General features: G+C 34.9%; 3 protein-coding genes across 4 annotated transcripts; 1 reads left to right on the top strand and 2 right to left on the bottom strand.

Moving 5' to 3' along the window:
* LOC18425203 (RNA-binding (RRM/RBD/RNP motifs) family protein) lies at window positions 1-9309 on the bottom strand. Of its 2 annotated transcripts, XM_088868966.1 has the most exons (10): window positions 9113-9309; window positions 7618-7720; window positions 7417-7534; window positions 7270-7325; window positions 3885-3932; window positions 3704-3801; window positions 3066-3135; window positions 2757-2867; window positions 503-600; window positions 260-470 (listed from the first exon to the last, which is right to left on the bottom strand). In XM_088868966.1, exons 2-9 carry the CDS (start codon window positions 7708-7710, stop codon window positions 547-549), a joined length of 648 nt encoding a protein of 215 aa, XP_088725092.1. In that variant the 5' UTR covers window positions 7711-7720; window positions 9113-9309; the 3' UTR covers window positions 260-470; window positions 503-546. The 2 variants fall into 2 exon arrangements, with proteins under 2 accessions (XP_006829832.1, XP_088725092.1); XM_006829769.4 differs by having other exon boundaries at window positions 1-600.
* A 4010-nt stretch (window positions 9310-13319) lies between these two features.
* LOC105421895 (uncharacterized) lies at window positions 13320-15665 on the bottom strand. Its single transcript, XM_011630965.3, has 3 exons — window positions 15416-15665; window positions 14870-14925; window positions 13320-13923 (listed from the first exon to the last, which is right to left on the bottom strand). Exons 1-3 carry the CDS (start codon window positions 15507-15509, stop codon window positions 13801-13803), a joined length of 273 nt encoding a protein of 90 aa, XP_011629267.1. The 5' UTR covers window positions 15510-15665; the 3' UTR covers window positions 13320-13800.
* Window positions 15666-20526: 4861 nt separating this feature from the next.
* Window positions 20527-22141, top strand: LOC110006451 (uncharacterized). The gene is made up of 3 exons (XM_020661920.2): window positions 20527-21154; window positions 21315-21681; window positions 21890-22141. The coding sequence occupies exons 1-3, from the start codon at window positions 20921-20923 to the stop codon at window positions 22048-22050; spliced, it is 762 nt and encodes a 253-aa protein (XP_020517579.1). The 5' UTR covers window positions 20527-20920; the 3' UTR covers window positions 22051-22141.
* The last annotated feature ends 5320 nt before the right edge of the window (window positions 22142-27461 follow it).

The raw sequence follows: 27461 nt of genomic DNA on the forward strand, positions 1-27461 counted from the left end.
TTTTTGATGCAATGGAACAAAGAGAATTTCCCCACATTTGCAAAAAATCAGAGGTAAAAGTCAGCCCAAAAGTCTTGGCACACTTCCTTCTGCCTCTGCCACAATCACAATGAACAGAGTGCAAGAGTACCTAATTCCTACACAATCTCTCTCTCCACACATTATCCCTTTCCAGAATGCAAGAGTACCTAATTCCTATACAATCTCTCTCTCTCTCTCTCTCTCTCTCTCTCTCTCTCTCTCTTCATTTGGTTTATACTTTTGACCACGTAAAGAGCTCAATACCACTAAAAGACGTAAAGCCATCAGCTAGTGTCACACAAATTTGCTCCAAACATCATATGGTTTCAGAAAAGGACTCAAGCTACTGTGAGAAAAAATACCCAAAATACAGCTTCCTCACCCTATGATTTCCTAACTCAAGAAGTTGTTTCTTTTTTTTTTTGAATAAAAATTAAACTCAGAAGCTGCTTTTCTCAAGTTAAAAAGCACATGAGCCGGCAAAAAAGCAGAGAAAGAGACTTGTCGGGAGAATGAACCTCTGCTCTAATCTTCATCATCAAACTTGATCTTCTTAGGCGCAGGTTGGATGTTACCCACCTGTAAAATATGACGACACAATCAGACACCGATCACCTTTTGTTAGCAGAAACACAAGTAAAAAAGTGCAAATACCCAATATATTTTCTTGGGAGAGAATGGCTTCTTGAATTTACAGCTTTTTGCATACTACCTTTTGAATCACAGCTTTATTCCAAAGAAAAAAAATGAAATTTTAAGATGATAAATTTAGGATTTTACTTCCACCAAATGAAAACAATACAGAGAAAACGATGGAGAGACAAGAGACAATGAGTCCCTTGGGGAAATGAAGAGTGCAAGGAGAAACACGGTGCAAAATACTATTTTTATCAATCATACGATTTGGGACATGCCTAAGGTGGTAAGAGAAGTGGTAATATAAGATTTTCCAAAGAAAACTTGTAATTCAGGAAACCCTAAAGCCAAAAGCTATAAATTGAAAGTCGTTTCTATGCCATTATGCAATTCTCCCTATTTTCTTCCATCCTCTCTTTTATTTCAATTCGGGGGTGCCACAGAGGTGCCCGTAAGGATGCTGCCCATGAACTTAATAGGACGTGTACATGATGGAACAAAGTCAACCTTGGCATGATGGCTACTGGAATTTCTCTTTACCCCACTCTCGATTTCCTGCACCCCCACCTGACCACTCGAACCAACTCTCTCTCTCTCTCTCAATCTCAAGTACGCTCATGACGCTCTTTTTCTTTTTCTTTTTCTCTCTCTCTCTCTCTCATGAAGTTCTCTAGCATGGAAAGTTCATTTTTCTTTCCCCACCTCACCATCTAATAAGCCTCTCTCTTCTGCAAAAGCTTTCCTCTCTCTACCCTGGGATCTCTGATCTTTTCTTGTAATTCAACCTCGGCCCTATTTCTTCTAAACCCTAAAGAGCTAAATCGCATCACGGCTCCTTAAGCTCAGCGACTTCTCATCACATCCATCCAATCATGCATGATACAACAAGCCCTGTTTCAATCTGATACCCTATTCCGGATCTCAAGATTGAACATGAGATGAAAAAAGGATCTCCAAAACGATTATTACTCTATCAACGAATTCATCAGTTTTTCTGCTCCAGTTCAGGAGCCATTACCTAATATGAAAATTCTCTGCAAATTTTTGTCTAGCCATCTTTAACTCTGGTTTCTTGCTATTTAATCCCACACCAAAGTAGTTAATTTGCAAAAAGGATAAAGAACCTCCAATACCCTTAATTGCCACCTCCCAATCAAAAATATGTAGAGAATGATAATGGGGACTATAATCTCAGAAAACCAGTGCAAGGAAGAATATATGAACCATTATGGTGGTTAAGTGGCTCTTCTAATTGCAAATCTAATCAAACCATTTCGCCACAGCATGCAGCCCGCTAATTATCCATGATACTAAAGAAATAGGCCTTGCTCCTTGTCATACTCTTACATGTGAGAATCAAAATCCGAAACATGCTCAACTCGCCCCAGAGAAGGCCCAACCCTGCTAAGTTGCATGGAGAAAATCCAGGAACGGGTTGCAGACTACGGGTAAGGATAATGCATCTTATGAAGCAAAGGGATGGCCTATAGTTGTGGGTTTAGAGGGAAAGATGTTGGAGAGAGAAAATGGAAGAAAATAGGAAAATGGAGAAAGCAGCAGCCATTATAAACTTGACTTTTGGACCCATCGATATCGTCCATTTATATGAATGGTGTACATGGCCCTGGCTGTACACTAAACAGCTATCACTACAGCATCACCAAAACAGAAACCTATAGTTGAGCACACAAAAAATCCAGGCCAAACAAGAGCCATACCACGCAATTAGAGAGTTTTCTGTACATATTTTTTCATTTTTATTTTCTTTTGAGGGAAGTATATACCATACACCAAAATCTCTATGGTTCTGAGATAATCTAAAGGGGCATCTACTATCAGTTCCTGACAATAGAAGGTTGATATTAAACCATGGGGCAACTAGAACATTCCCCCAGGCAGGTATGATCCCCACCGTTCATCAGCAACTGGTTGGCATACAGGAAAAAGTATATACCATAACCATCGTTGATGGTGTGTGGTGTACATTTTTCCTCCATTTTTTCTCTTCTTTTGTCCCTTTCAAAATCATTTGGATGCTCCTATGAAAACTGAACAGTTTTGGCCTATTCTAGAGGGGCATGATTGCAGATTTAACTTACGATATCTGGGCACTCATAATCAATTCCGGCTGCCTTAATTTTCCTCTGCCGCTTTCTTTCTCTCCTTTGAATTCTCTGCACCAATCGCTTGTGCTCGCCAGTTGTCCTCTCCTGAATTTACAACCAAGAGTAAGTTTCATATATGTACGCGTACGTGTATCTATATTCACCAATAACAGTAAGTACATGTAATTGGGTGAAGATAAGAAAATAAGGAGTTTTTGGTAGGGAATGACAGAACAATTAGGGGAGAAAAAGATATATCTTTGCAAGAAAGAGTCTTAATCTTGAAATGAATCTGCACCAAACCTTGTTATGCCGCTTGAGCTCAATCGCTTGCAGGTTTACTGGTCTGAATTTTGAATTTGCCCCTTTCCATCTATAAGTAAATAAGGAGTCAATGAAAGTCTGTTAGTAAGTTACCCTAAACACTACATTTTGAATTTGCTCTTCTCCATTGACCCAAAACCCTAAACCGTAAATTTTGGATCTTCTCTTCTCCACCAATCTAAACCCAAAACCAATTCAGCTAAGTCTATTTCGTGAATGCCTACTCAACAAGCATATAGAAGATCTGTTTCATGAATGCATACTCAACAAGCATATAGAAGCAAACCAATTAACAAATTAGCTGTCTAATTAGGGTCCAATAGTAGACAGCATCAAGGACAGTCAGGAGTTTCCCCTTACACGACCTGACTTTGTAACTTATAAAGTTAATAGAAAAATAATCTAATTAGAAAAATTAAATAGTAAACGAGAAATAATCTGGCTGCCAATGTGAGGCCACAAATGCCTACTAATATGACATTAGTTCTTAGTGAATTTGGTTACTGCCCCTGCGGCTCAAAACTCATTCTAGAAGTAGGTATCGATCTTCACACTACCAAAGCATGGGAATTAATAGATTCAATTCCTCTAATATTCAATAAAAGAAAATTTCTTACAGCTTTGGAAGAATTCTCTCTGGAGGAACAAGATGAACTTGCAGCATATGCTCATAAAGTAAATAGTTATGCATACAATCTGCTACAATTTTGGCAACCTGCAGAATATTTAAAAAGAAATGAGATGGATTTCGACCAAAAGAACAATGTGGGTATCCAAGAAACTACCATAATTAATTACCTCCGGAGATTGGAATTCAATGTAACCATAATGCTTTGACTTTCCTGTCTGAAACACAGAAATTTGAATGATTCAGAAGCTTGCTGAGAAATGACAAATTGTAGAATTATAAAATAATAATAATAATAAGAGACATAGTCACGATCAAATTAATAAGAATATCCATAGAAAGAACACGCACACACACACACATGGAAATAACACATGCGCACATTAGCCATTTCCCTGTGTTATTAGGCTCGCCTTTTCACTAGAAAATCACTACTTCCCAATGTAAAACTATACCATTCACAAACTTAAAACACATCCAGTTCAGGTCCCTTGCTCCTTAGAAGTTTTAGAAACTACTCTCTCTCTCTCTCTCTCTCTCTCTCTCTCTCTCTCTCTCTCTCTCTGTGACTATGCGTGCAGCCAAAAGGTTTTGTGCTCCTGCAAGAGTATATTGTCCATAATACAGCCTAGGAGCACTTTTGGGACCCCAGATTTTGGGGATGTAGCCTCTTAAAACCATAGACTAACCTCAATAAAAGACTTTCCAAATCACAATCTCTGTGCTTGAAAAAATAATGCCTTAAAATTGAATTAGATACCATCCAATTCTTGGGGGTGAGATATAAGTGTTAGAAAACTCAACATATATGTGTACACGCACACACATATATATTGTATTGTATCCATACACGCACGCGCGTAGGCATTTTGCTGAGGGTGTTTGTGCATGCATGCACATGTGTGGGCATGTGTATGTTTATGGTTAACATAGTAAAAAATTCATCGACATATATAAAATGTACAAAGAATTATATCAAAAAAATGTACGCTTAAGAGAAGAAAGAAAAACTGGGATCCATAGTGGACCGTCTTTAGGAGGGGATCTGAGTAAAATACTCCTCAAGCCAGAAAGTTAGCTAGCTGATGGCTTTGGACCAAGTATGTTGAATGAGACGTCGATCTGTTCAAAGAGGGTAAAACTCTCTACAAAAATAGGGGCCAATATGCAATGGGTAGGTGCCCTTAATAATTTTTCGATATTTCTCTTCATTTTCTTTAACTTACTTTTAGTTTTTCAACTTCATTTTAATTCATCCATTCATCTTAATTTTATATTCCGTAAACTTTTATCTGTACTACATATTATTAAGCCCAACTTAAGCGGTGGACACATGTCACAAGAATAAAAAGGGATCCTATACGCAGAGATAAAGTGGGGTACATCTCCTAGAAATAAAGGAATCCTAAGGTAGGGAATCATTAGTTTAACTTATTATCGACAAAAATAATAATCAATGAGTGTGTATAGTGTGCTCCTAGAGGAGCACATTTTACACTTACTCTTCCATAACATAACTTATATGGGAGCATCTTTTCAATCTCAAATTCTAGGATCCGCTTTAGAACCGTCAAAAAATTGGACGGTTTCCGTTAAATGTTAGGACAATTCTTTCAAGAATATACAACATACAAGACTTCTTTTTCTTATAAGTCTAGTATATTTAAGTTCTAAAATTACCAAATCATAATTCACAAGTCAAATTCATTCCAGCTTAGCAACCTATGAACCCACTAGCTCTTTGTCAACTGTTAACCACCTCCTCTCATCCAAGTGTCAACTCTTCATGGTTGCCATAAACAATTATTTCTCTAACCTCCTACTATCCCTCACATGCCATACCCCTGTTCACGGTGTACGAAAACATCTCCATGGAACAGCCCATACATTTCCTCTCTCCCCTTTAAAGCTTCGTTGTACATAGTCGCAACTGTATTTCTTCATTCTTCCCCTCCTCCCTCCGCTATATATCCCCTTTCTCACTATGCTTGTTCCACCTATCCTGTCGTAGCTACCACCATATGGTCCATATCTCTGTGAATCCAATCAAGTCTCCTTTATTTTTCCCAAAAAAAAAATGCTTATAAGACTCACTTCAGAACAAACCTAAGCATTGCACTGATTTTTTAGTTTATGATTTACCCCAAATCATTTTGCCTCTTGGTACAAGTGCAAAACACTTTCAACAAAGTAGAATTTTAAATATTGACCTAATTAACAACAATATCTATCAACATGTTTTTTGTGGTCTAAATTTACCAGAAAAAACTCAAACTATGGCTCATTATGACTAAATTTAGAAGTTGGATTATCATTACTAAGTGACCCTGGACCAATACTTATCATGTACTTGCATTATTTTCACCAATCAACTTATCAAATAATTATTTGAACGACCATATCAATTTATAATCATCTGAACCTTATCTCAACTATTTGGGATCGGCTACACGAATACTGTTCCACTATTCTGCTCTATCAAGGGCCATACCCATCAGATTAGACCATAGGTCACCATATCTCTTCTCACTACTTCCATCCATCTCCTTTTAGGCTTTCCTTTTTCCTCTCAGAGCCTTCCACTCGAACCAAATCGGCCCCCCTAACCGGTGTTGTTCTAGGTCAACATTGCGTATGGTCAAACCACCTAAGTCTATATTCCCTCATCTTATCACCTATTTGATCCACCCATAAGTTCTCTCTAATTCATTAATTCTGAATTCTATCTTTTTGTGTCTTGTCAATCATGCATCTCAACATTCTCATCTCAATTATTCTATGAATATGTTGTTTCTTGACAGCCTAACATTCCGTCTCATAGAGCATAGTGGGTCTCAACATTCAGTTTCATTAGCCTATTAGAACTGGATCCATGGATTAGACAAATTCTTCATTAACAGGGGAAAAAAAAAAAGGATCAATTTGATAAGACGTATGCGACAATGACCATATCAATTAATTACTATAAATTATGTACATAGTATTCATCCTAGATCATAGAACCTGAGGATATTGTGGCTTAATTGAATAATTACGTAATTAGACTTTTGACTCACAAACAAAAATATTCAAAAGAGCAACTTCTAGTAAAGGCAACAACATCAAATAAACGTTAAGTCTCACATAAAATAGATATGGGCAGATAGCTCAACACTCATGATTAACTATTCGTAAAATATTAATGGAAAAATTACAAGTTTCCAAGCACATGATGGTTTATTATTAACAAGCCCAAAGATGATATAATCACAGAAGAGTTTATCAAAATGTTTCCAGAGTCCAGACAAACAAATTTTGAAGAAATTATCAAAACTATTACTGGAAAATCATGACCCTCCAATAATTGGAAAACAAAACTCCATGTACCACTACGTCTACATCAAAAAGAAGTGTTCTCAGATACTTCACTAAAGGATAGCTTCAGAGTTATTTCTTGCAAATGTGGATAGGCAAAAAAAAAAAAAAAAAGCAATGAGGTCTTGATGTGATCAAAGACCTAGCATTCAACCATTTCTTCCAACTGCCTGAAAGTAAAGCAGAAACTAAAAATGCAACCTTTCTGTTACGTGCTATCCGCAAGTTCTTGATAGTCCCGAATTGCTCAAAGAAACCTACAAAATGCTCATTTCTTAGAACAAGAAAACCATCATAATGTCATAAAAGTGAGTAGATCGTTGTCAAGAACAAGAAATGAAACCACACCTCTCATTTCATCTTCATAAAATCCACGTGGAATCCGACCAATATATAGAACAGTAGAATTGCTTACATTGACATCTTCTTCGTTGGGAATCCTTTTCCCGGGACCGCCTTCTAAAGGCTACATAAACATTTAACAGCACACATAAACCAAAAATAAAGTAAACCTCACACCTGAGCTCTTTATAAGAGGACAGCACATACCAGAAAGTCTAGGCTCTGGTTTTCAGGAATTGAAGAAGCAGCAGGCAAATCATTCCCTACGTTCTTCATCACTTTCTTCACCTTTTTACCCATCTTGCACGATCTAAACGTATGGTAATGAATGCGATGAATATTACATACAACACAAGAGAAAAACAAAATTACACGAGCATCTTGACTATACTAGAACACAGACACCAGCTCCTAGCATGTCATCACAATCAAATTGCTCATGACTTTCAAAGTAAAACAAACAAATTGGTCTTGCTATTTCTTTTTTTTCCAAGTAAGAAATTGCTCATATTAATATGCATATGGAAATAAATCAGAGTGAAAAAATTCGGATTAATTTGGAATCGGTTTAAATGCCCATCTCAGGAAAGTGGATAACAAGTTAAAAGTCCATTGCAACATCAACAAGAAGACACTCGAATGATGTCATGATAAAGAACCCTACAAATGTGACCTGGGATAAGCGTCGAGGCAGAAGAAACAAATTTTCCTTGTGTAATATTTTGTATAATGAGGAACACCATTGGGTCAGAGAGTGAGAGAGAGATAAATTGCCTGGAGAGAGCATTTTTGTCAACATTGTAAACTTAGAGGGAGAAACAATTGAGTTTTTTTGTTTTGGGTAGATCAGTGGGGAATATAGGCCCCTACCCATTTTAGAAATAGTTAATAGTTTTCGAATGCATCAGCGGGAATGAAAACCTAGACCGGTAGCTGAGGCTTAGGTGGAAGAAACAAGTGAGTTGTACGAGCTATCCCATTTCAGAAAATACTGATAAGAATCTGCAAAAAATGATGAAAAAGCCTATGTTTGATTGGGAAGATAAAAGTTTAACAGTAAAAATAAACCTCGCGAAATGACATGTAAAGAATTTTGTTCTAAAATATCAATTAATTAAAGCTGCGTAAAAACTACAGGGATGATAAACTGAAAATCGACGCATGATTCTTCTATGTGAACAAAGACTAATACAATTTCATATTCATATGGAAGAAAACTAAAAGGAGGTCACAAAAAAGTTCATCGCTCAATCAGAATGAAACCCACTAATAGAGTGCACCAGTAATCAATGAAAATCTCTTAGATTTATTTAACTGAAGAGAATGAAAAAACTCAGTAATATGACCTATCCGAAAAAGGAACCCCCCATAAATTCACATGCCAATTTTCCTAAATTCAAATATAAGAAAACCCAACATTCAAATACATGGCAAACAAATGAAACCCTAATACAGAAAATCAACAGAGGGAAATCAAACCATATGAGTAAGACATACAAATGCAGCATAAGAACTCCATCAGCTCAACTGGGAAAACCGATTAACACAATACAAAGGTACTTAAATAAAAAATAAAAATTAAACTTGACAGGAGAGAATGAGAAATTTAACACAGCTGCAAAAAGAGTATAAAAATTATACAGCAACAGAGAATAACCCAAAAAACAAATAGTAATAAATCGAAGCAAAGAAAGGAAAATACCCCGCGTTGATAAGAGCTTGAGTGGGTAGCTAGGGTAGGTGTCGTCTGCAAGTTTGAGAAGAGAGAAAGAGAGAGCCGCACCGCAGGAGCTCGAGGGCCGTATGGATCGAAAGAAGAAAAAGTTTTTGGGGTTTAGAGAGAGAGAGAGGGGACTATTTTTCTGAGACATAGTACTTGAAGTGAAATAAAAATGGTACAAGGAGATCACGAATGATCCTAGCAGTTGGATATAAAATCGGGCGGCACGAGGTGTCCCATCTCGAACTCAAATTGAAAAACACTTTTTCAGTATTATGACACATCTTAGCTGTCGAAATTCAAATCCGACGGATGTAGATGTCTGTATCTATTATGAATAAAAGTAAAATTGGTTGTATAATGTATAATCATCCATGAAATAAAATATGTGTTTTACAAAAAAGAAAAAGTTTATATAAGGTTGCAATCTTATACCTTAAAATCCAAGACAACAACATGTTTCGAAACAGCTTCCAATCGATCATCTTAACCTCGAGATCTATGGATCATCATCATTCATCACCATCATCATCATTATCAAAGCCTTTTTCCAACTATTTTGGATTGGCTACATGAATTATTTTTCTGTCATTCTGCTTTATTATGGGTCATACTCTCAATGATGTTGTAAACAATTAATGTAATTTCAGGATTCATAAAAAGTTTTGACAACTTTTACTGTCTGTCTACTTAACACAGCCAACCTCTTTTACCTAGGTTTGGAACAGGTTAATAAAAAATTTAAGATCCTCACCCTTCTTACATCTAGAGATTTTAATAAACATCAAGATTTTAATAGGAGTTCACTTATTTTTATTGTATGAGGAACTTCAAAAGTGAGGCAATCAAAGAGCGTGCTTCCAAGGGAGCATACTTTACACTTGCTTCGTCACGTAAAAGGCTGTTTTTTTTTTATCTAAAATTTTGGGACCCACTCAAGAATCTCGAAATGAGTATTTTCCCACAAAAAAAGAGGAAGAGATTTTAAGTTTTTGAACACTTAGATCTCACCATCCAAAATGTGGAACGTTTACATTCAATCTTAAGATGCTATTTTTGATGCCCAAATGTTCTCAAATTGATCATCTTGACATCAAGATACATGTACATGAGAAAAAAATTCAATCTTAAGATGCTATTTTTGATGCCCAAATGTTCTCAAATTGATCATCTTGACATCAAGATACATGTACATGAGAAAAAAATGGATTTCAAAGTTTTGGAAATAGTGCACCTTTGTAGCACATTTTTTAACCGTCAATTTTCAAGATTTTCAAGTTGTCATAGATACGCTTGATCTACACTATTTTTGAAGCTTTAAATTTTATAATTAAATATGAAAATTTAAGGCTATCACAAATATTTCCAGTATTGAAACTACATTTCTCGATACTATTTGAAGGTAGGTTCTAATTTGAGAGGATTTGGGATTATGAGCTTTTAGCTTAACTTTTCTAGGAATATTCTCTAATTTTCTAAAGGTTTTCTCTAATTTTTAAATGTTTCCTTAATTTTCTAGGGGTTTTAGGATTTTTTATCTTTATAGCGTTTTTGGACGAATTTTCAAATTTTTTAGTTTTTTTTCTAATTTCCTAGGATTTTTTTTTCTAATTTTCTAAACGGTTTTTAATTATCTGGAAATTTTTGGGAATTTTCTAATAAGTTATAAGAATTTTCCGAACTAATTTTCTAGGGATTTCTAAGTCATTTTTTTATGAATTTAGTGGGGGGATTCATAGGTTTTGACAGGGTTGAAATCAATTGATCTATTCTCCTAATTCGAGTTTTATTAGGATTAAGGCATTTTTCATAATATTTTGAATTAAAACTGCCTTTAAAAAACCTAATTAAAAAGGGAATATGATGCCCCGGGCCCATCGGGACCTATGGATCTCAACTTGTCACACGGCTCGACATGCCATGTGGAGCATGGCCCGTCCGCGATCGCTGCAAATCGTGCATAGGGACATTTTGGTAATTTATCCTTTTAAATTTATGAAGCTTCTAACTTTTGATTCATAGGTCTGATTTGAGTGATTTTTGGACCGTTGAAAAGCTCTTAGGATCAACTGCAACTTGGGATAGGTTTTAGATAGTTTTAAGATAATTAATCTAGATCTAGGTCAGCTATGCCTAACTAGAGTTTGTGTGGTCCTTGGGACTCAAAATATGGGTTTTTAGGAATTCCCTTATAATTTCTAAGGTGTATCTACAAGAGACTAATGTCAAAAAAATATATTAAGGCTTGTTTGAATGAAAACAATTATATACATATTATTGTGTTTTAAAGATTAATGTATATGTAGGTTAACCTATATCTCCTAATTATTTGTTTGACCCCTTAGTGATTCAAAACATGACCAGACTAGAGTTCGTGTGGTCCTTGGGACTCAAAATATGGGTTTTTAAGAATTTCCTTAGAATTTCTAGGGGTGTCTAAGAGAATAATGTCAAAAAATATATCAAGGCTTGTTTTAATGAAAAAGAAAACAATTACATACATATTATTATGTTTTAAAGATTAATATATATCTAGGTTAACAGATATCTCCTAATTATTTGTTTGACACCTTAGTGTTTCAAAACACGGCCACACATCAAACTCAGCCCCTACCCAAGCCAAGTGACTCAGGTGATTTAGTTCGAACTCACTTGAGTCACATCATATATATATATATATATATATATATATATATATATATATATATATATATATATATATATAAGTAAAAGTTGTAAGAAGAAAAAAAAAATTCATAAAAATCCACAAAATAAACAAAACAAAAAACAAATACGATATAAATAGTAAGCATAAATTGATGTCTTGGATTGGAAAATTATGAAAATATAAAATATAAGGAAAACTCAGAAAAATTTAAAATAAGAAAAATAATAAAAAACATAAAATCATATCCACATTGAAATCTAAATCAATTATGTTTGATTTTGTTAAACATATGCCAATTTTATGAATTTAAATTGAAGAAATGAAAGGAAAAAATGGAGTTATTGATTCTACAATCTCTAGTGACATGGATCCACATAGAGACTCCTGGTAAGCAAGAGAAACTACATGTTAACAATCAAAATAAGAGGATATTGTTATAGAATTGTCCACAAGGAGACAATTTATCTTTTGTATATAGAGGTCACAATCATTCACACTCATTAGATGCCAAATTAGATGGCTTGTGGTGAGTCACGAAATCCGAGAAATGTTTTTTTGGAACTTTGAGTATATTTAATGACACTCTTACAACCATCTATTTTGAAATATAAAAGACAAAAATGATTTTGACCTATATGTACAAAAGATAAATGTTCTCTTGTAGACAATCCCAAGTTCTACCTTTTGTTTAGTAATTCCATTTCTTATAAAAAAAAAAGTGAGAAATGCTTTTGCAAAAAAAAGAAAAAAAAGAAAAAAAAGAAAGAAGAAGACAGTGAGAAATGCTTGTTCCTTGAGCTAGAAGTCTTGACAAGGGTATAAAAAAAAAAAAAAAGGTGAGAAATGCTTTTCTAGAAGATAAAAAAAAAAAAAAAAAAGAGTGAGAAATGCTTGTTCCTTGAGCTAGTAGCCTTGACAAGGGTAATATGGTGATTCTAATTTCCTTTATTTTTTTTCTCGATGGGTAAAAACATATGCATTTCATTAGATACAAAATGATTTACAAATATGGGTTGACATGCAGAATTCTAGATAATCAAGACTGTATAAAGAGGGATGGTAATGGGCTCGACAGCCCAAACTGAGCCCGGTAGACCCAACTTAGAATAGGTTGGGCCCAAGCCACTAGATTTGGTTCGAGGGCAGGGGCCATTGTCTAGGCTGGACCAGACCTGGGCCATAAGTTATGGTTTGGCTCGGTCCAGCCCTGCCATTTTTTAATTTTCTTCTCATGATTTTAGAAAAAATAATAATAATAATGTCGATGCCAGGCCAGGGGCAGCGATTAGGGTCCCAGACCGGGCTCGAGGCAGCCCTAGCCTGGCCCATTCCCAGCCTTGTCTATAAAGGGGACAAAAATACACGTATGGTCATTGCTCCCCTGTATTAATTTCCTACCATTACCCTCAGTAGTGCTCTTCAATAAATCATAATTCCCTTGTCTTTTGTGTTCAAACTTTCTCTACTCATTTATCTGTCTTCCATTTCCTGTTTATTCTGTTTAAGCTTGAGAGAGAGAGATAACAATGTTGAATTTATTATCTCAAAGTGCTTCTCTTTATACATAATGTTATTTCTAGGGTCCAAATTACAAAAGGTCTAACATCAATCCCTCAAAACTCTTTTTCTAGTCTAAATGACAATGAACAGTAAACTTAATGGTGGACACAATAACAAAAAGAGCATACACCATGGGATCATAACACCAAACTTAATGGTGGACACAATAACAAAAAGAGCATACACCATGGGATCATAACACCAAACTTAATGGTGGACACAATAACAAAAAGAGCATACACCATGGGATCATAACACCAAACTTAATGGTTGACAAGAAAAAAGCTCTGCAACATTTGTCAATGGCACTAGAAAGGAAGAGGGAAAGGAGCAGCTTGAGAGATGTTTGTCAATGGCACTTGAAGGGAAGCAGGTTGAGTGATGAGTATTATACAGGATTTATGTCTTTAGGGCACTGGACTGTGTTCCTGTTCAATTTATTTCACCTTCGCCCCGGAGTTTTAGGGTCATGGCGACTATTGGCCCCTGAACCCGGATAATCGTTAGTTTCGATCAATATCCGACCATGGATTGTGTTTTCCTCAAATAAATCTCCATCATAAACCTGTACAAAAGAGACAATAAATTTTTTCATATTCCTTAATTAAATGAATGATTATGAGCAAAGTGAATGATTATGTGGCTTTGATAGATGAGTTGCCCTTCACTTAGTGCAGATGTGCCAAATATTGGTTGAGTTAAAAAATAGTCGTGGCTATATGAAAAATTATACAATTAATTTTGATCATTGGATGTGAAATTGGACAACTAGAGTTGACCTCAAGAGTTTTTTATTTTTTGAATTTTGGGGTGTAATCTAAGTTGTTAGGTTTCAAATTTTAATTATAAACATTTTTGTAACAAAAACAAATAGCCTTATAATATGCAATTCATTTTCTTTAGTCTTAATTCTTTGAAGTGCAATATCAATAGTGATAGACATTCATGCTATAAGATACATTGCCTATGGTTCAAGAAAGTCACAACTAGCCATTAAATGCGAAGATCATGCATCCAAGTTTGTTTCAGTCTTTCTTTTACATAAAGTTCTAAAGTCATTTTATTGAGAACTCAGGATACAATTACTATCATTCTTCCATTAACATAATTTGATTGCTAAAAGTGATTGTGATTTTGACTTTTTTGTAATAATATTTATACTTAATATACAAACCAACGTATACGTGTACATCTTATACGAAGAGAGGAGAGTAATTGATCTACTAGAATGGACGGCCTGGATCGTTTTCCTGAAGGAAAATATATCCACCATTGGATCACACATATGACACTTGATCTACCGACAAATCTACACACATGTGCACATTGAGAAAGTCTTCCCTATGACACGTGTGAAAAATGTCGGCCATTTGGAGGACCAAGATCTACGATTTGACCAACTCTTAGATCCTGGCCGTCCAATTGGAGCCCGTTCTTGAGAAATATGAACCGTGAGATGAAGAGATGGTTCTGATCTAGACCGTCCATTTATTTATGCACATAGAAGTTACCTGCTGCGCCGTTTCCAGTACTGTAGGTTGGTCTTCTTCCAACAATGAGATGCTTCCTGGAAAGCCATTAATGAAATTATTATTTTTTCAATAATTAAGAGAGAGAGAGACCGATAACATAACTAAACTCTTTTCAGATGATGATTAGTGAGAGAGAGAGAGAGAGACCAATAACAAAACTAGACTTTTTTCAGATGATTGTCTTAGAGAGAGAGAGAGAGATTAAACATTTTTGACATAATTATATGAGAGAGAGCATTCCATAAAAATACTAATTACTAAGATCAGAGACAATATTTATCATGTAATAATAAGATCAGAGAGAGAGAGAGTCCATAGGAATTTAATTTAGAGAGAGAGAGAGAGGGAACTCCCTAATAATACTAAGAATCAGAGGAAAATTTTATCACATGGTACTAAGATCAGAGAGAAAGAGAGATTCCATGCAAATTAAACCATTAAAAAAAATTACAGAAAGAGAATCCATGCAATTTAATACCATCATTAGAGAGAGAGGGAGAGAGAGAGAGAGAGAGAGAGAGTTACTCGATAAAGGAACAGCTTTTGAAGAGATAAGGTGCAAAAAGAACAAAAAGATCAGTAACAGATGAACCAATCCCCTTCTACTTGGAAAACCCATCTCTGAAACAATGGCTCCTCTGCAATTTTGAGACCCCAAATTTGGTCATGGGCAAGAGCCAGGACCCTAGGGGTCCTTTATATAATAGTTTTCTCAATGGCTTTTATGAGGTTTCTCTGTCATGTGTGTAAAGTATTTCTCCAAAGTCAAAAGAATAAATTATGCCATCTCTTTCATGCAGTTCTTGTGAGGTGGTGAGTGCCCATTTGCCTAACTTTTATTTAATGGCTTTTTCTACTACAGCAATACAGTAATGGGGCTAATCTATAAGACCCCATTTGTGCATATGTCCAAATTTGGGGTAAATGCATTAGTGGGCTCATGGTTAGTGTTTGTGTTTATCTCTATGCTGGTTTGGTGCTACACTTGGCATTTGATTATAATATGGTCATGTTTTGGGCAATTCACAGAGAGAGATGTATTTATGAACTCCAGGTTAGTGCATATTTTTATCTTGAGGCTTTTTTAATGCTAACACTTGGCATTTCATTATAGTCATGCTTTGCTCATTGAGAGAAAGAGAGAGAGAGAGAGAGCTTGGGTTGTGTAACCAATTCGATTTCTCTGTATAAAGTCCTAAGCTCCATTCTCATTGTTAAAAACTTCAAAAAAGAAGAAAGAAGAAAAAAAAAAAAGGAAAATAAAAGAGGGAGAAAGTACATGGGTTGTGCAACCAAATGAATTACTTTATGGGTTGTTTGCCAATTTACCATCTTTCTTGTCATTCTTTACTTAAAAAGGCCTTTGAGAGAGAGAGCGTCGTTTGCATGATCAATTGAGTTAGTTTACTTCATGGGTTGTTTGATAAGAAAATGTATAAAAAGAGATCAATTACTTTTGGTTAATGTTTTTAAACTCGGCCGGTCCAATTCGGAACCGGCTGATCAAACTGGAACTGGTTACTGACCAATCTAGTTTTGGCCGGTTTTGGTATTGGTATTTAAAAAAAATTCAAACACATTTGTATAAAGTCCCAAAAAATAAGGGATTTGTTTGCAATTTGTTTTTTTAAATTATTTTTATCATTTTTATATAGATTGGAAAGTGTTTTGAAATATTTTTGTTTAAATTTTCTCATATGTTTCAAAAAATTTTAAAAATACCCTTGGGTATAAATCAGTTTTTTGGAATCCATTTTTTCACTAAATTGTCAACTTCATTTGGATGTACTTTGTTTAATCATGCTTTAAATATACTTTTCATATTTTTTTTGATTTTTTTGTATTTTTTCTTTTTTTAAAAAAATCTTTTTAAACTAGCCGGTTTACCGATTACCTAAAACCGGCCACCGGCCTATTTCTAACTACGATTGGATTTTTCGAATACTTTTTTTTGGTACATGGAGGGACACAATCACTTTTATTCATTAGATTTCAAATTGAGTGGCTGTAAAAATATTATCGACTAGACTAAAAGTTCAAAAACGGTTTTTTTCAAACTTTGTGACTTACCCAAACCATCCATTTTGACATCTACTAGCTAAGGATAACTGCGACTTCCTATAATAACGAATAAATATTCTCATAATGTACATTCATGTTTGATAATTTACATGATTTTTATGTCCTTGACTTCAACACCAGCCTTTGTGGTCATGTTTTTTTTTAACACTGAATTATATGGGATTGTTTATGTTCTTTTTTTTTTTTACTTTAATAATGGGGTTGGACACATAGGTTGTACCTTGTGGGGTTATTGGAATGTTTTTTCTATTGATGGGTTGTTGGCATCTACACAGGCAGTATGAACTGAACTATTGGTGTGTGACAGTGATGACATGCCACTTACTTAGAGAGAGAAAACTTGTGGGGTAGGGAGCAAAAGATGAACCCATTATGAAAGTGGGCACTTCTCTATCTTGAGATAGAAAGAAGGGGGGAAGAGAGAGAGAGAGAGTGTGTGTATGTTTGCTTGGACAATGAGGTGACATTAGTGCACTTCTCAATGGTCTGAGTCTGATATTTTTAGCAACCCAACAAAACTGTGGGCACTGAATTCAAAGTTGGCTTTGTCTGTGACTTGAGATGGAGATTAGTTGGGATCAATTTCACTAGACTTTGCAGCAATACATAAGCAAGGACAAAAGAGAGGGAAACATGGTCAATGAGCTTTATGTTGAATTTTACCATGGGACTGGGTTTACTGTAACTTTTATGGGAATGTTAACTTTAGAGAGAGAGAGAGAAAGAGTCGTGGTTTTCAATGAATTTGAAACTTGGTATCCATATGAAACTCCCCCATGTCTGACTTTGTTTTGCTGGAGTTGGTGGCTATATTAATCTATATGGAGTCAACCCAGAGTGCTTGGTTCTTGTATATCATAATGTGACTTACTTTCTGTAATGTGATCATCATGATGGTGATTAGTTATGTTACCCTTCACATGTTCATGAATTCTTCAGCAAAATTGGCTTGCAACAGGAATGCATACAGATAGGTCCATTTTATCTTGATTTTTTTATGGATTGCAAATCTTTTCTAGATATAGCATTGCATAATGCATAAGATCTCTTTCTTATTCTAATGCATTTTGAACTTCTCCATAGTAAACGCTTAATTTATCCTTCATCCAATTGGTATATTCTTGCAAGTGGGAATTGAAATATGGAATGTGGTTGCCCCTTGTAATATAACTCTTACTTTTGATTATCTTTCTAGAACTATTGAGATATGGTATGTGGTTGCCTCTTATAATAAAAAACCTAACTTCTGATTATCTTTCTAGGACTTGTCTGATTGTTTCTCTTGTGTGGAATGCACCATAAGCTTTTTGTCAACCTTTATCCTTTACCCCATTGAGGGTACAATGAATTTGGTGTATCTTTGCTAGGGCAACTTAATGGCCATTCAGAGAAAAGGGTGTTTTTTAATCATTGCTGCTAGATCATGCCATCTGTGAATTTGATCTAGATGGGTATATGATGTTTTATTGGTTAAATGTTTCCCATTTAATCTTTCCTCATGGCCTTCTAATGCTTCACATTCTTCTTTACATAGGTAACTACAAGTACATAATCTTTCACCTCATTTTCTTTTATTGGATGAAATGGTTCAATGCTCATGTAATTTATGCATGTATAAGTTACATGTATCCTTTAAAAAAGGTCAGTAATAAGTGAACCATATCTACTTATTTAGTTATTTGAAATTGAAGAATGTTCTCATTTGGCTTATCTCCTTACATAAAAGCTGCAACATTTGGCTTCATTTTATGCAATTTCAAGGCTTAATTTACTTGTTTATGTGTATCTTGAGGATTTTAGGAAGGCTTAAGTTAGTTATGTAGCTCTAGAGAATTTTAGGAAAACTTACCCAAAATAAATAAATAAATAAATTAGGAAGGCTTTCTATTGATGCCCTGCTTGGTGTATTATGGTCTTCAATTGATAGTTAATAGACATCTTCCTTTCCTTTTTTTTTCCCTTAGCAGGTGCTTCAATATATATCTAGCTTTTTCCTTTGTAACTCTCATGAAAGAATTGAAATTGGTTTTTGTTATGGTAGAGGAGGATGTCTTTTCAAGAATGAATGGCCTTGTGGAAAGCCTGGAATTGGAGATGGTTTGTAATATACAAATCATTTATTACATTTTGAAAACAAACCATCATTATCACATAAAGGTTGATGAAATATTTGTAAACTCCCTGTTACTTAGCTTCATGTGCATGTAAATGGTTCTCTATGCAAGCAGCCCAATTGACTGACAACAGTAACTTCTTTCTAATCACTGAAAAGCCATGTAAAGTCTTGGGTGGCCTACTTGTTGAATTTACTTAGTGGATTTACAGTTTTTGGTCTTAAAACATGTAATGGCAAGTGTAATTCCTTGACTTGGGGCTCCGAACTTTACACATCACTTTGACCAAAGGCTCACTTGAGTCAATTTGTCATGTCATACAAGGTCATTACTTGGTATATACTTAACATATTAACTACTTAATCATATAGATAATTTTAACAAAACAGAAAAAGCAAGTTTATACTTCTTTTTTTTTTAGCACACAACAACATTAGGCAAAAGAAAAACTAGTTCTCATTAAAATCCACTGCAAATTTAGTCTCTCTCTCTCTCATTAAAATCAACTGCCAGGGAAATGCTGGCGTAGGCCCATTAACCTACAGCTACATATAGGTGCAATGACCCAAATTTAATCTGAGCCGATTCGATGGACACGACTTCATTTTATATTTGAATTTTATTTTTTTCTACAATTTCAAATCATGTGAAATTTTAGGCTTCTATTCTTCTCATAAACGCGTACCTACTAAAAATATTAAAAAAATATTTTACAAAATATAAATTAACCAAAATACCCTTGAAAACTTTTGGAGGTATTTTGGTTAATGTATTTTTCACGAAATATTTTTTTGATATTTTTATTGGATTCTAATATTTTTAAAGAACACATGCTCAAAATTTTAAGTGATTTCAATTTATATAAAAAAAAATTAAAATTCAAATAAGAAATGCAATTGTGATTTTTGGATCGACCCAGATTCAATCTGACCTATTGGACCTATGTGTAACTGTAGGCTAGTGGGCCTACGCCAATATTTCCCATATATATATATATATATATATATATATATATATATATATATATATATATATATTCGGAAAATTTTATATAGAGCTGAGGCTCTAAACAATCAAATTAGAGCCTACCTCAAAAGATTTACTAGTAGAGATTGTTTTGATGCCCACATATCCTGAAATTGATCATCTCGACATCAAGATGCATGGACATGAGAAAAAAATGGATTTCAAGTTTTGAAAATGTAATGCATTTTTTGACCATCAATTTTCAATATTTTCAAGTTTTCATAGATCTGTCGATCTACACTATTTTTGAAGCTTTAAATTTATAAATAAAAGTAAAAATATATTTAATGCTATCACAAAGATTTCTAGTGTTGAAAGCACATTTCTCGACACTATTTGAAGGTAGGCTCTATATAAACTGCATATATATATATATATATATATATATAGAAAAAGCTAAGGGTAAGCACCCTAGCGTATTTAAGGAGAATACACCAACGGTGATTAACCACTGGTCATGGAATGAACGACTGCGATACTGTTGTAAAATTCAAACTGTTCCATTAATGTAATGTCCTCTCTCTCCTGACAGCTGATATAGGGTGGGCTTTTCTCTCACCTCAAAAGTCTTTTTCTCATTAATGTGACATCCTCTCTCCTAACACTTGGTAGAGGATGGCTTTTTCTCTCACCTCAATACTCTCTCTCTTATCATATTTGATGTTGCCGTGCTCTTCCTCTTCTCTCTCTCTCCCCTGTGCCTGCCTCCTCCTCCTCTCTCTCTCTCTCTCTCTCTCTCTCTCTCTCTCTCCCTGCTGCCTACGGTAAAACCCTCGCCCTACCCTGCCTCCTCCTCTCTCAATGTGACATGCCTACGCCAAAACCCTCGCCTTGCCCTGCCTCTTCCTTTCTCAATGTGACTATGCTTGCTACAAGACCCTCGCCCTTCCCTATCTCATCCTCTCTCTCTCCGCCCAACAAAACCTTGCTCTTCATCCTCCAACCTTTGCAAAACCACAACAAAACCAGGGTCTTTCTTGCCGCTGCACTCTCTCGCGCTCAAGATTGTTGCACCCTCTTGCGCGCAATACCGCTGAACCAGGTACGCTCCTCCTCTTTCTCTCTCTCTCGGCTTTGGTTTTATCTCCCTAATAGATGACCATGTCGATAAATATTTATGGTTCAATCTCAATGCCAGACGAAAATATAAGATGGCCTTTTCATGTTGCCCTTTTAAACTATAATAGTTCCCAATAATGCAGCAAGACTCAGGAGCTTTGATGTTGGGTATCACTGGTTCAAATGGGAACTCGACTCAAGCCAGTGCCATTTACTCATGGAGCTTTGATGTTGGGTACAAGTGGAAGAACTTGCATTCTATGCCAGTTGATCCAAGGACATTTGAAGTGAAAAATGGAAGTTTTGGAAGGAGAATAAATGTAATATGCAAAACTCATGCTGCACTTATTTGGGGTACAGGCATAGGAGCCATAGCTACACTTTCCATGCTTTTAGTGTGGAATTTATTCATGACTAGGTATAAGTCATCGGCTGCGGATTATGGTGGGAAGAAGCCTGTCGATTTGGGATATGAGAAGATCGAAAAGGCAAGAGAGAAGGGTTGGTCATGTAAGGGTATAGCTTACTATTTCTTTTTTTTCTTTGTGTATTCTAGGAAAATCACACGATTTCTTTTGTTTGTTAAGTTTAAGAAGTCCATACTCTCTGATGTAAAATATATGGGGCAGAGTTGCTTTGCTTGTAATTTGAATCTTCTAGTTTAGTTTGTGAATTTGTGTTCTAATTGCTTGTAATCTGATGTAAAATTGTGTTCTAGTTGGTGTAGGTGGGAAGATGGCAAGTTCATCCACAAGCAATACCATGGCATATCCAGACAAGATTTGTAGAAATTGTGGCCACAAATATGAGATATACACATCTAGAAGAGAACATAATCCAAACAGGAAGTACCTTAAGTGCAAATCATATAATTTATAGAATGGGTGTGTCGATATGCATCTCCGGTACTCCCAAAACTGCAACATATTGGAGCCAACGACATCCAACTTCGAGTCATTGATAAAGTTATTAGAGAACCAACAATGTTTAACTTCCCAAAAGAATTTTGATAAGCGTGTAATTATATTCATATTAGCTTTGAGTTTAGTATTTCATATTGCATATTTCTTTGTCCTTATAAAAAAGGAGTAAGGTATACTTCTCTAACTTAGTCGTAAATAAACTACATTTTGCATTAAAAAAAAACAAGGTCTCTCATTTTTTTGGCCTCAAAGTTATGCGTGGATAGGCCCCTTACACTAGGCATTCGTGCATTTCCTTTTCTGAACAGTGATAGTTGAGAGCTCAAAAGGTTATGGGAAATGGGTTCTGATCCGGGGCATCTCATTAGCATCTATATGAGCAGGACATGGTACTTGAAGTCACTGTCGTTTAACTATTGAAATATCAAAGAGTTTATCATAGGAACATAGTTGAAATGTTGAATATTAAAAAGATACTTCTGCTGAAAAGTTTCATAACCCCATGGAACTACAACCCCTTTCAGCACGTCCTTTTTCCATTGATTCAGTATGAAATGTTATGGGATCTCAAAAATATTATTCACCGAAAAGATTCTAAACACATGCTTGCAAAGAATGCCAAACCTATCATACAAGTGGCAAGTACAAGAAGCAAGAAGCAGTTTGATTATGAGTGTTGAATTCCACAACAAATACCCTTGTTCCACTTCCAGGTTTTATCACCTTATAGGTGACAATAGTGTCATTGTCTTCAATGGCTTCAATCTTGTAATTTGTGGAATCTGCAACTTCTTCCTCAAAAAATTTCATCATTTTGTGTGTACAGATCTTCGAAACTTGTGCCTCTATGAAGGTAGAGGTCCTCAAAACAAGAGTAGAATTCATGTTCTGTAAGTCATTCACCCTTATTTTGTAAAGCTTCTTTTCATGTACTTTTTGAGTAATTTCCGACAAAGAGTACAAGCTTGTTGTGGGAGTTAAGTACATCTTAAAGTGTTTATTCACGCCTTCACTTCTTTGAGTTGTTGACGTACCGACTGTGAGTGCATCAGTAACATATGCATCAACCCATTGCATTCGACAATTGTATATTCTAATAAACCATTTATTTTGTTGAAGATTATATTTCTCAATAAGGGATTTCCAATATGTCTCAAACTCTTCTACAATTGGGCTTGTTATATACTTCTTAAAAATTTCTGGAAAAGTGGGATGCTAACGCAATACATGGCACAATTTTTCTTTCACCTTTGCAAGTATGTGCCATTTACAATAGTGATACCTATTTTCTTTTAGAACTTGTTTCACTGCAGTAGTAATTGCATGATCCTGATCAGTAGTAATTGCATGATCCTGATCAGTGATTCACACCAAGTATGGGAGCAAAGGGAATGCCAAATAAGTTCGTCTTGTATGTCGTATCATAAGTCACCGCGTCTGAAAAGTAATGGTACAACACCCTTGACATGGCATCTACCCATAGCATACTGATTATAGCATACTGATTAGATGACCATCTTCATCTAATTTAACCCTATAGAAAAATAAAGGATTTGATTCTTTCGTTTTGTTCAGCCATTACATAGCATGATTGCCATCTTCTCCTTCCAATTTTCTATGGTTATTTGCTATTTTTTTCGATATCTGTTTGTGAGTATTGGAGATTCTCAATCCCCCCAGCTTGCTCTGTAAAAATATCATAAATATTCCTAGATTTCACCAAAGACGAGCTCATAGAATTTATCATCAACTTTGTTGCATTCGATATTATTCGGTACGATCGAATTAGTCTAGCTTTTCTTGGACTGATAAGGTCGTGGTTGTGATCATTTATAAACTTAGTCACTACCCACTCATCAGTAGAATTTAAGCTTATGCATAGCTTAACCTCTCATCCACACCTTGATTGAGGGATATTTCTTTACGTACGACATCTTTCGCAACCCTAAACCCTTCCCAATGGCAATTAATTTCTCTATCTATTCTTTGTCCATCCTTATTAGTGTGTGTAGTTCTTTTTCGAATGCCAAACCCATGTGCCAATGCAAATGCCCTGCAATATTCACATGCATCTTCTTCATAACCAAACTTCATTCCAATTTGGGATTCTTTGATTTTTGTATTTGTAAATTTCTTTTGAGGGGTTACGAGCATGTGATCTTGCTTGACGCGTTCAATGTCGTCCCTTATGTTGTCTTGATCTGACAATGTGGGAGATGACATACTGCCTGAAATGGATTGACCCATATCAAATACTTGAATCAACCTGAACAAAACAAAATTTCTATATGAACTTATGGCTAACAAAGCATTTTGCTTTAAATGAATCCAAAGGAGATCTAATGATAAAGTATTTCGCTTTAAATGAATGAATTTTGTACTTCACAATATCCAATGTGTTCTCCTTGAAAGAAAATGCAAAAACACCTAAAAACCAGTTTTAACCTTAGATAACAGGAAGGGCACAGAGAATCCCTCCATGGCTCATCCAAACTTGCCTTCTTGTGGTTAGTCTTTTCAGAGATTTGTTAGATGCACATAAGAAAGAAATTATATTATATAGTAAGTATTAAATAATTTAAGGAAGAGATTTCTTAGATGCACATAAGGAAATTTTTTTATTAAAATCACCAACAGACTCGAGCATAACTTAGTGTACACCTTTTCATATATGTTATTCAAAAAGTAAGAAATTACATCATATGCCAACAAATTAAGCTCATGGTTCTTTCCATATGATACATGGAGAACTATAGAAGTGTCAATTATAAAATAAACAATAAAAAAAAATCTAAGCATTTGTATTTGCATGATTCTTAAACAGTCTCAACCTAAAAAACCACTGGATGAAATATTTTTTTCTCGCTAATGCCTATTTAAAACTCAATATGTTTAATGAAGCCGTCTCAAAGTGTGACTCTCTTCAAGGAATTTTCAGGTTTAGTGATTATATTCAAGCCCAAGTTGCCACTGTCCAATATAATCTAAGGGAGTTCGATGAGGCAGAATTGATATTTGAGGAATTGCTATGAAGCGATCCTTATCGGGTTGAGCACATAGATGTTTACGTTACTCAAATGTATTATATGTAAAAGAATGTCCAGTTGCTCAAAGCTACCTAGCTCATAAGGTGTTTTTCACTGATAAATATTGGCCTGAGTCTTGCTGTATTATTGGGAACTACTATAGTTTAAAAGGGCAACATGAAAAGAAAAAAAAGGCATGAGATAAGGGTTGTACATCAGAGAGTGTGGACTTCTTAAACTTAACAAACAAAAAAAACGATGTGATTGAATATGTTAGTATTTAAGAGCCTTAAGTGATATTTTCCCAAATTTCAAAAGGTTTTCAAGGATTTTTCTACTATGTTAGCATTTGATTTCTAAACAATATGCATAAACTCTTTAACCGTTCCATGTCATCACCAAGAGACAGTTGAAAGTCTGTTTAGAAATTCTAACTCTCCATTGTTGATATTGATAGTTGAGGAGCTGCTAAGATATTGTTGGCAACCCGCCATTATTGATATAAGAACATTTTCTGTTTTATAAAGTAAGATGTTTTAGATTTTTCTTTTTTTTTAGGGAAGTTTGATTATGACTATTTAAACACTATGTTTTTTTAGTTTCCTACATTGGACTTGGGCTTAGAACTGAGTGGTTAGGAGTTAACGTTAGCAACATTACATCTCAAGTTTAATTCCTACTACTAAACTATCAGACAAAAGTACAATGGACTATAGCCATTACATCTCAAGTTCAATTCGTACTACTAAACTATCAGACAAAAGTACAACAGACTACATCAAACTATATGTTCATTTTGGTGGTACACCTTCATGTCTTATGACTGTATATTGGACTGCAATATATTTACTCTCTAATACATAGATTGTCTACAAATGGTACATGGAGGTCACTATCATTCCCACACATCAGATGTCAAATTGGATGGCTTGGGTAAGTCACAAGCTACGAGAATTTTTTTTTTGGAACTTTATACTTATTCAATGACACTCTTGCAATTATCAATTTTGAAATTTAAGGGACAATAATGATCGTAATATATACAAAAGATAAATATTCCCTTTGCAGACAATCCCATGATATATTTACTTTTTTACATAAATATAGGACTACAAATGGGTCAAAGTTTGGATTTGGTCAACCACGACTTGATAGGGTCTAAACCTAATTAATCGGGTTCTGGGCCCATATTCAGACCCTTGAGGGATAGTCTTGCAAAGTCCAAGTTTCCTACACTATACCGAGTTTACACCAACCTTGGAGAGGTCCAAACAGGACCCACACCTAGTTGGATGTAGATAGGGCTAATCAGTGTCTCGCACTCAATACCATAACTAAAGAAAATATTCATTTGTCAATAATCATTAAGCAATGGTTCTTTACTTTCTACACTTTCCATGATTTAGAACTTTAAGATACTCTTTTTCTTTCATCTTAAAAAGTTGGAATCTTTCTTGCACAAGTCAGTCTAAATATCAGGGTTTCTTTTCACACATAGAATTAGGATGAATTCTAGAATAGTCTAATGAATAAGTTTTCCTTGCATACATAGAATTAAGACGAATTCTTTGTTTTTTATACTTCTCGAATTTTTTATAGTCAAGTGAAAGCAATGATTATGGTACTTTTAATTTTCCAATTTTTAAAAATTATTATCTGATGATTATTATTTTGATTTAAATAAATATTTTTGAAAAATAACTTTTCCTTACTTAGAGTCTTGTTCATTAAGGTGTCGTTGCACACATAATATGGAATTTTATACAATGAGACCATTTAGAGATCATAATTACATATAACCATTTGATATAAAATTTGATATCTTGGGTGTGTAACAAAATTCAAAAAAATTCCTTTTGAAAAAAATTTGATATTTTGGGTGTGTCACATTCAATGGTCAAGATTCATTGTAAATACTTCGTCTATCCAACAATCAAAAGGCAAAAGAAAAAAAAATGAATTTGCACCTGTTTACACTCAATATGAGATGGAAACAGACTCGAGATCTATCCCATATCATAATGAATCCAAACTCGTTAATTTACAGTGGGCTTAGGTCTGGGCAAACAGGAAGAAACCTTTGGGAATAAGTTAGAAAGCAAGAGGAATGATCTTTTGAAAGGGTTTCAGAAATAAAAAAAGTAAATAACAAATAAAATAAAGAAACAAATGATTAAAAAGACGAAAATTCCTGGAAGCCGGCCCTTAGGCCTAACACCCGGAGTTGCTTAGATCAGATTAACAACTTTTCCTCTTGCGCCTTCGAGATTTGCAAATCTAGAAGTTTTCTTGAACTCCTTGGAAAAGTTGTGCCTAGGAACTTATATCTAGGTTTTGATTA

The sequence above is a fragment of the Amborella trichopoda genome, chromosome 1, assembly GCF_054954075.1.
Source record: "Amborella trichopoda isolate Santa Cruz 75 chromosome 1, AtrichopodaSantaCruz75HAP2 v2.0, whole genome shotgun sequence".
In the NCBI taxonomy this organism is placed as follows: Eukaryota; Viridiplantae; Streptophyta; class Magnoliopsida; order Amborellales; family Amborellaceae; genus Amborella; species Amborella trichopoda.

Coding starts and splice junctions, on each gene's coding strand:
- LOC18425203 (XM_006829769.4), bottom strand. CDS start 7,710: ATGGGTAAAAAGGTGAAGAAAGTGATGAAGAACGTAGGGAATGATTTG. Junction 7,535..7,617: donor ACCAGAGCCTAGACTTTCTG/GTATGTGCTGTC, acceptor ATGTTTATGTAG/CCTTTAGAAGGCGGTCCCGG. Junction 601..2,756: donor ATTATGAGTGCCCAGATATC/GTAAGTTAAATC, acceptor CATATTTTACAG/GTGGGTAACATCCAACCTGC.
- LOC105421895 (XM_011630965.3), bottom strand. CDS start 15,509: ATGGGTTTTCCAAGTAGAAGGGGATTGGTTCATCTGTTACTGATCTTT. Junction 14,926..15,415: donor AAAAGCTGTTCCTTTATCGA/GTAACTCTCTCT, acceptor ATGGCTTTCCAG/GAAGCATCTCATTGTTGGAA. Junction 13,924..14,869: donor TACTGGAAACGGCGCAGCAG/GTAACTTCTATG, acceptor TCTTTTGTACAG/GTTTATGATGGAGATTTATT.
- LOC110006451 (XM_020661920.2), top strand. CDS start 20,921: ATGCCTACGCCAAAACCCTCGCCTTGCCCTGCCTCTTCCTTTCTCAAT. Junction 21,155..21,314: donor GCGCAATACCGCTGAACCAG/GTACGCTCCTCC, acceptor CCAATAATGCAG/CAAGACTCAGGAGCTTTGAT. Junction 21,682..21,889: donor AAGAGAGAAGGGTTGGTCAT/GTAAGGGTATAG, acceptor ATTGTGTTCTAG/TTGGTGTAGGTGGGAAGATG.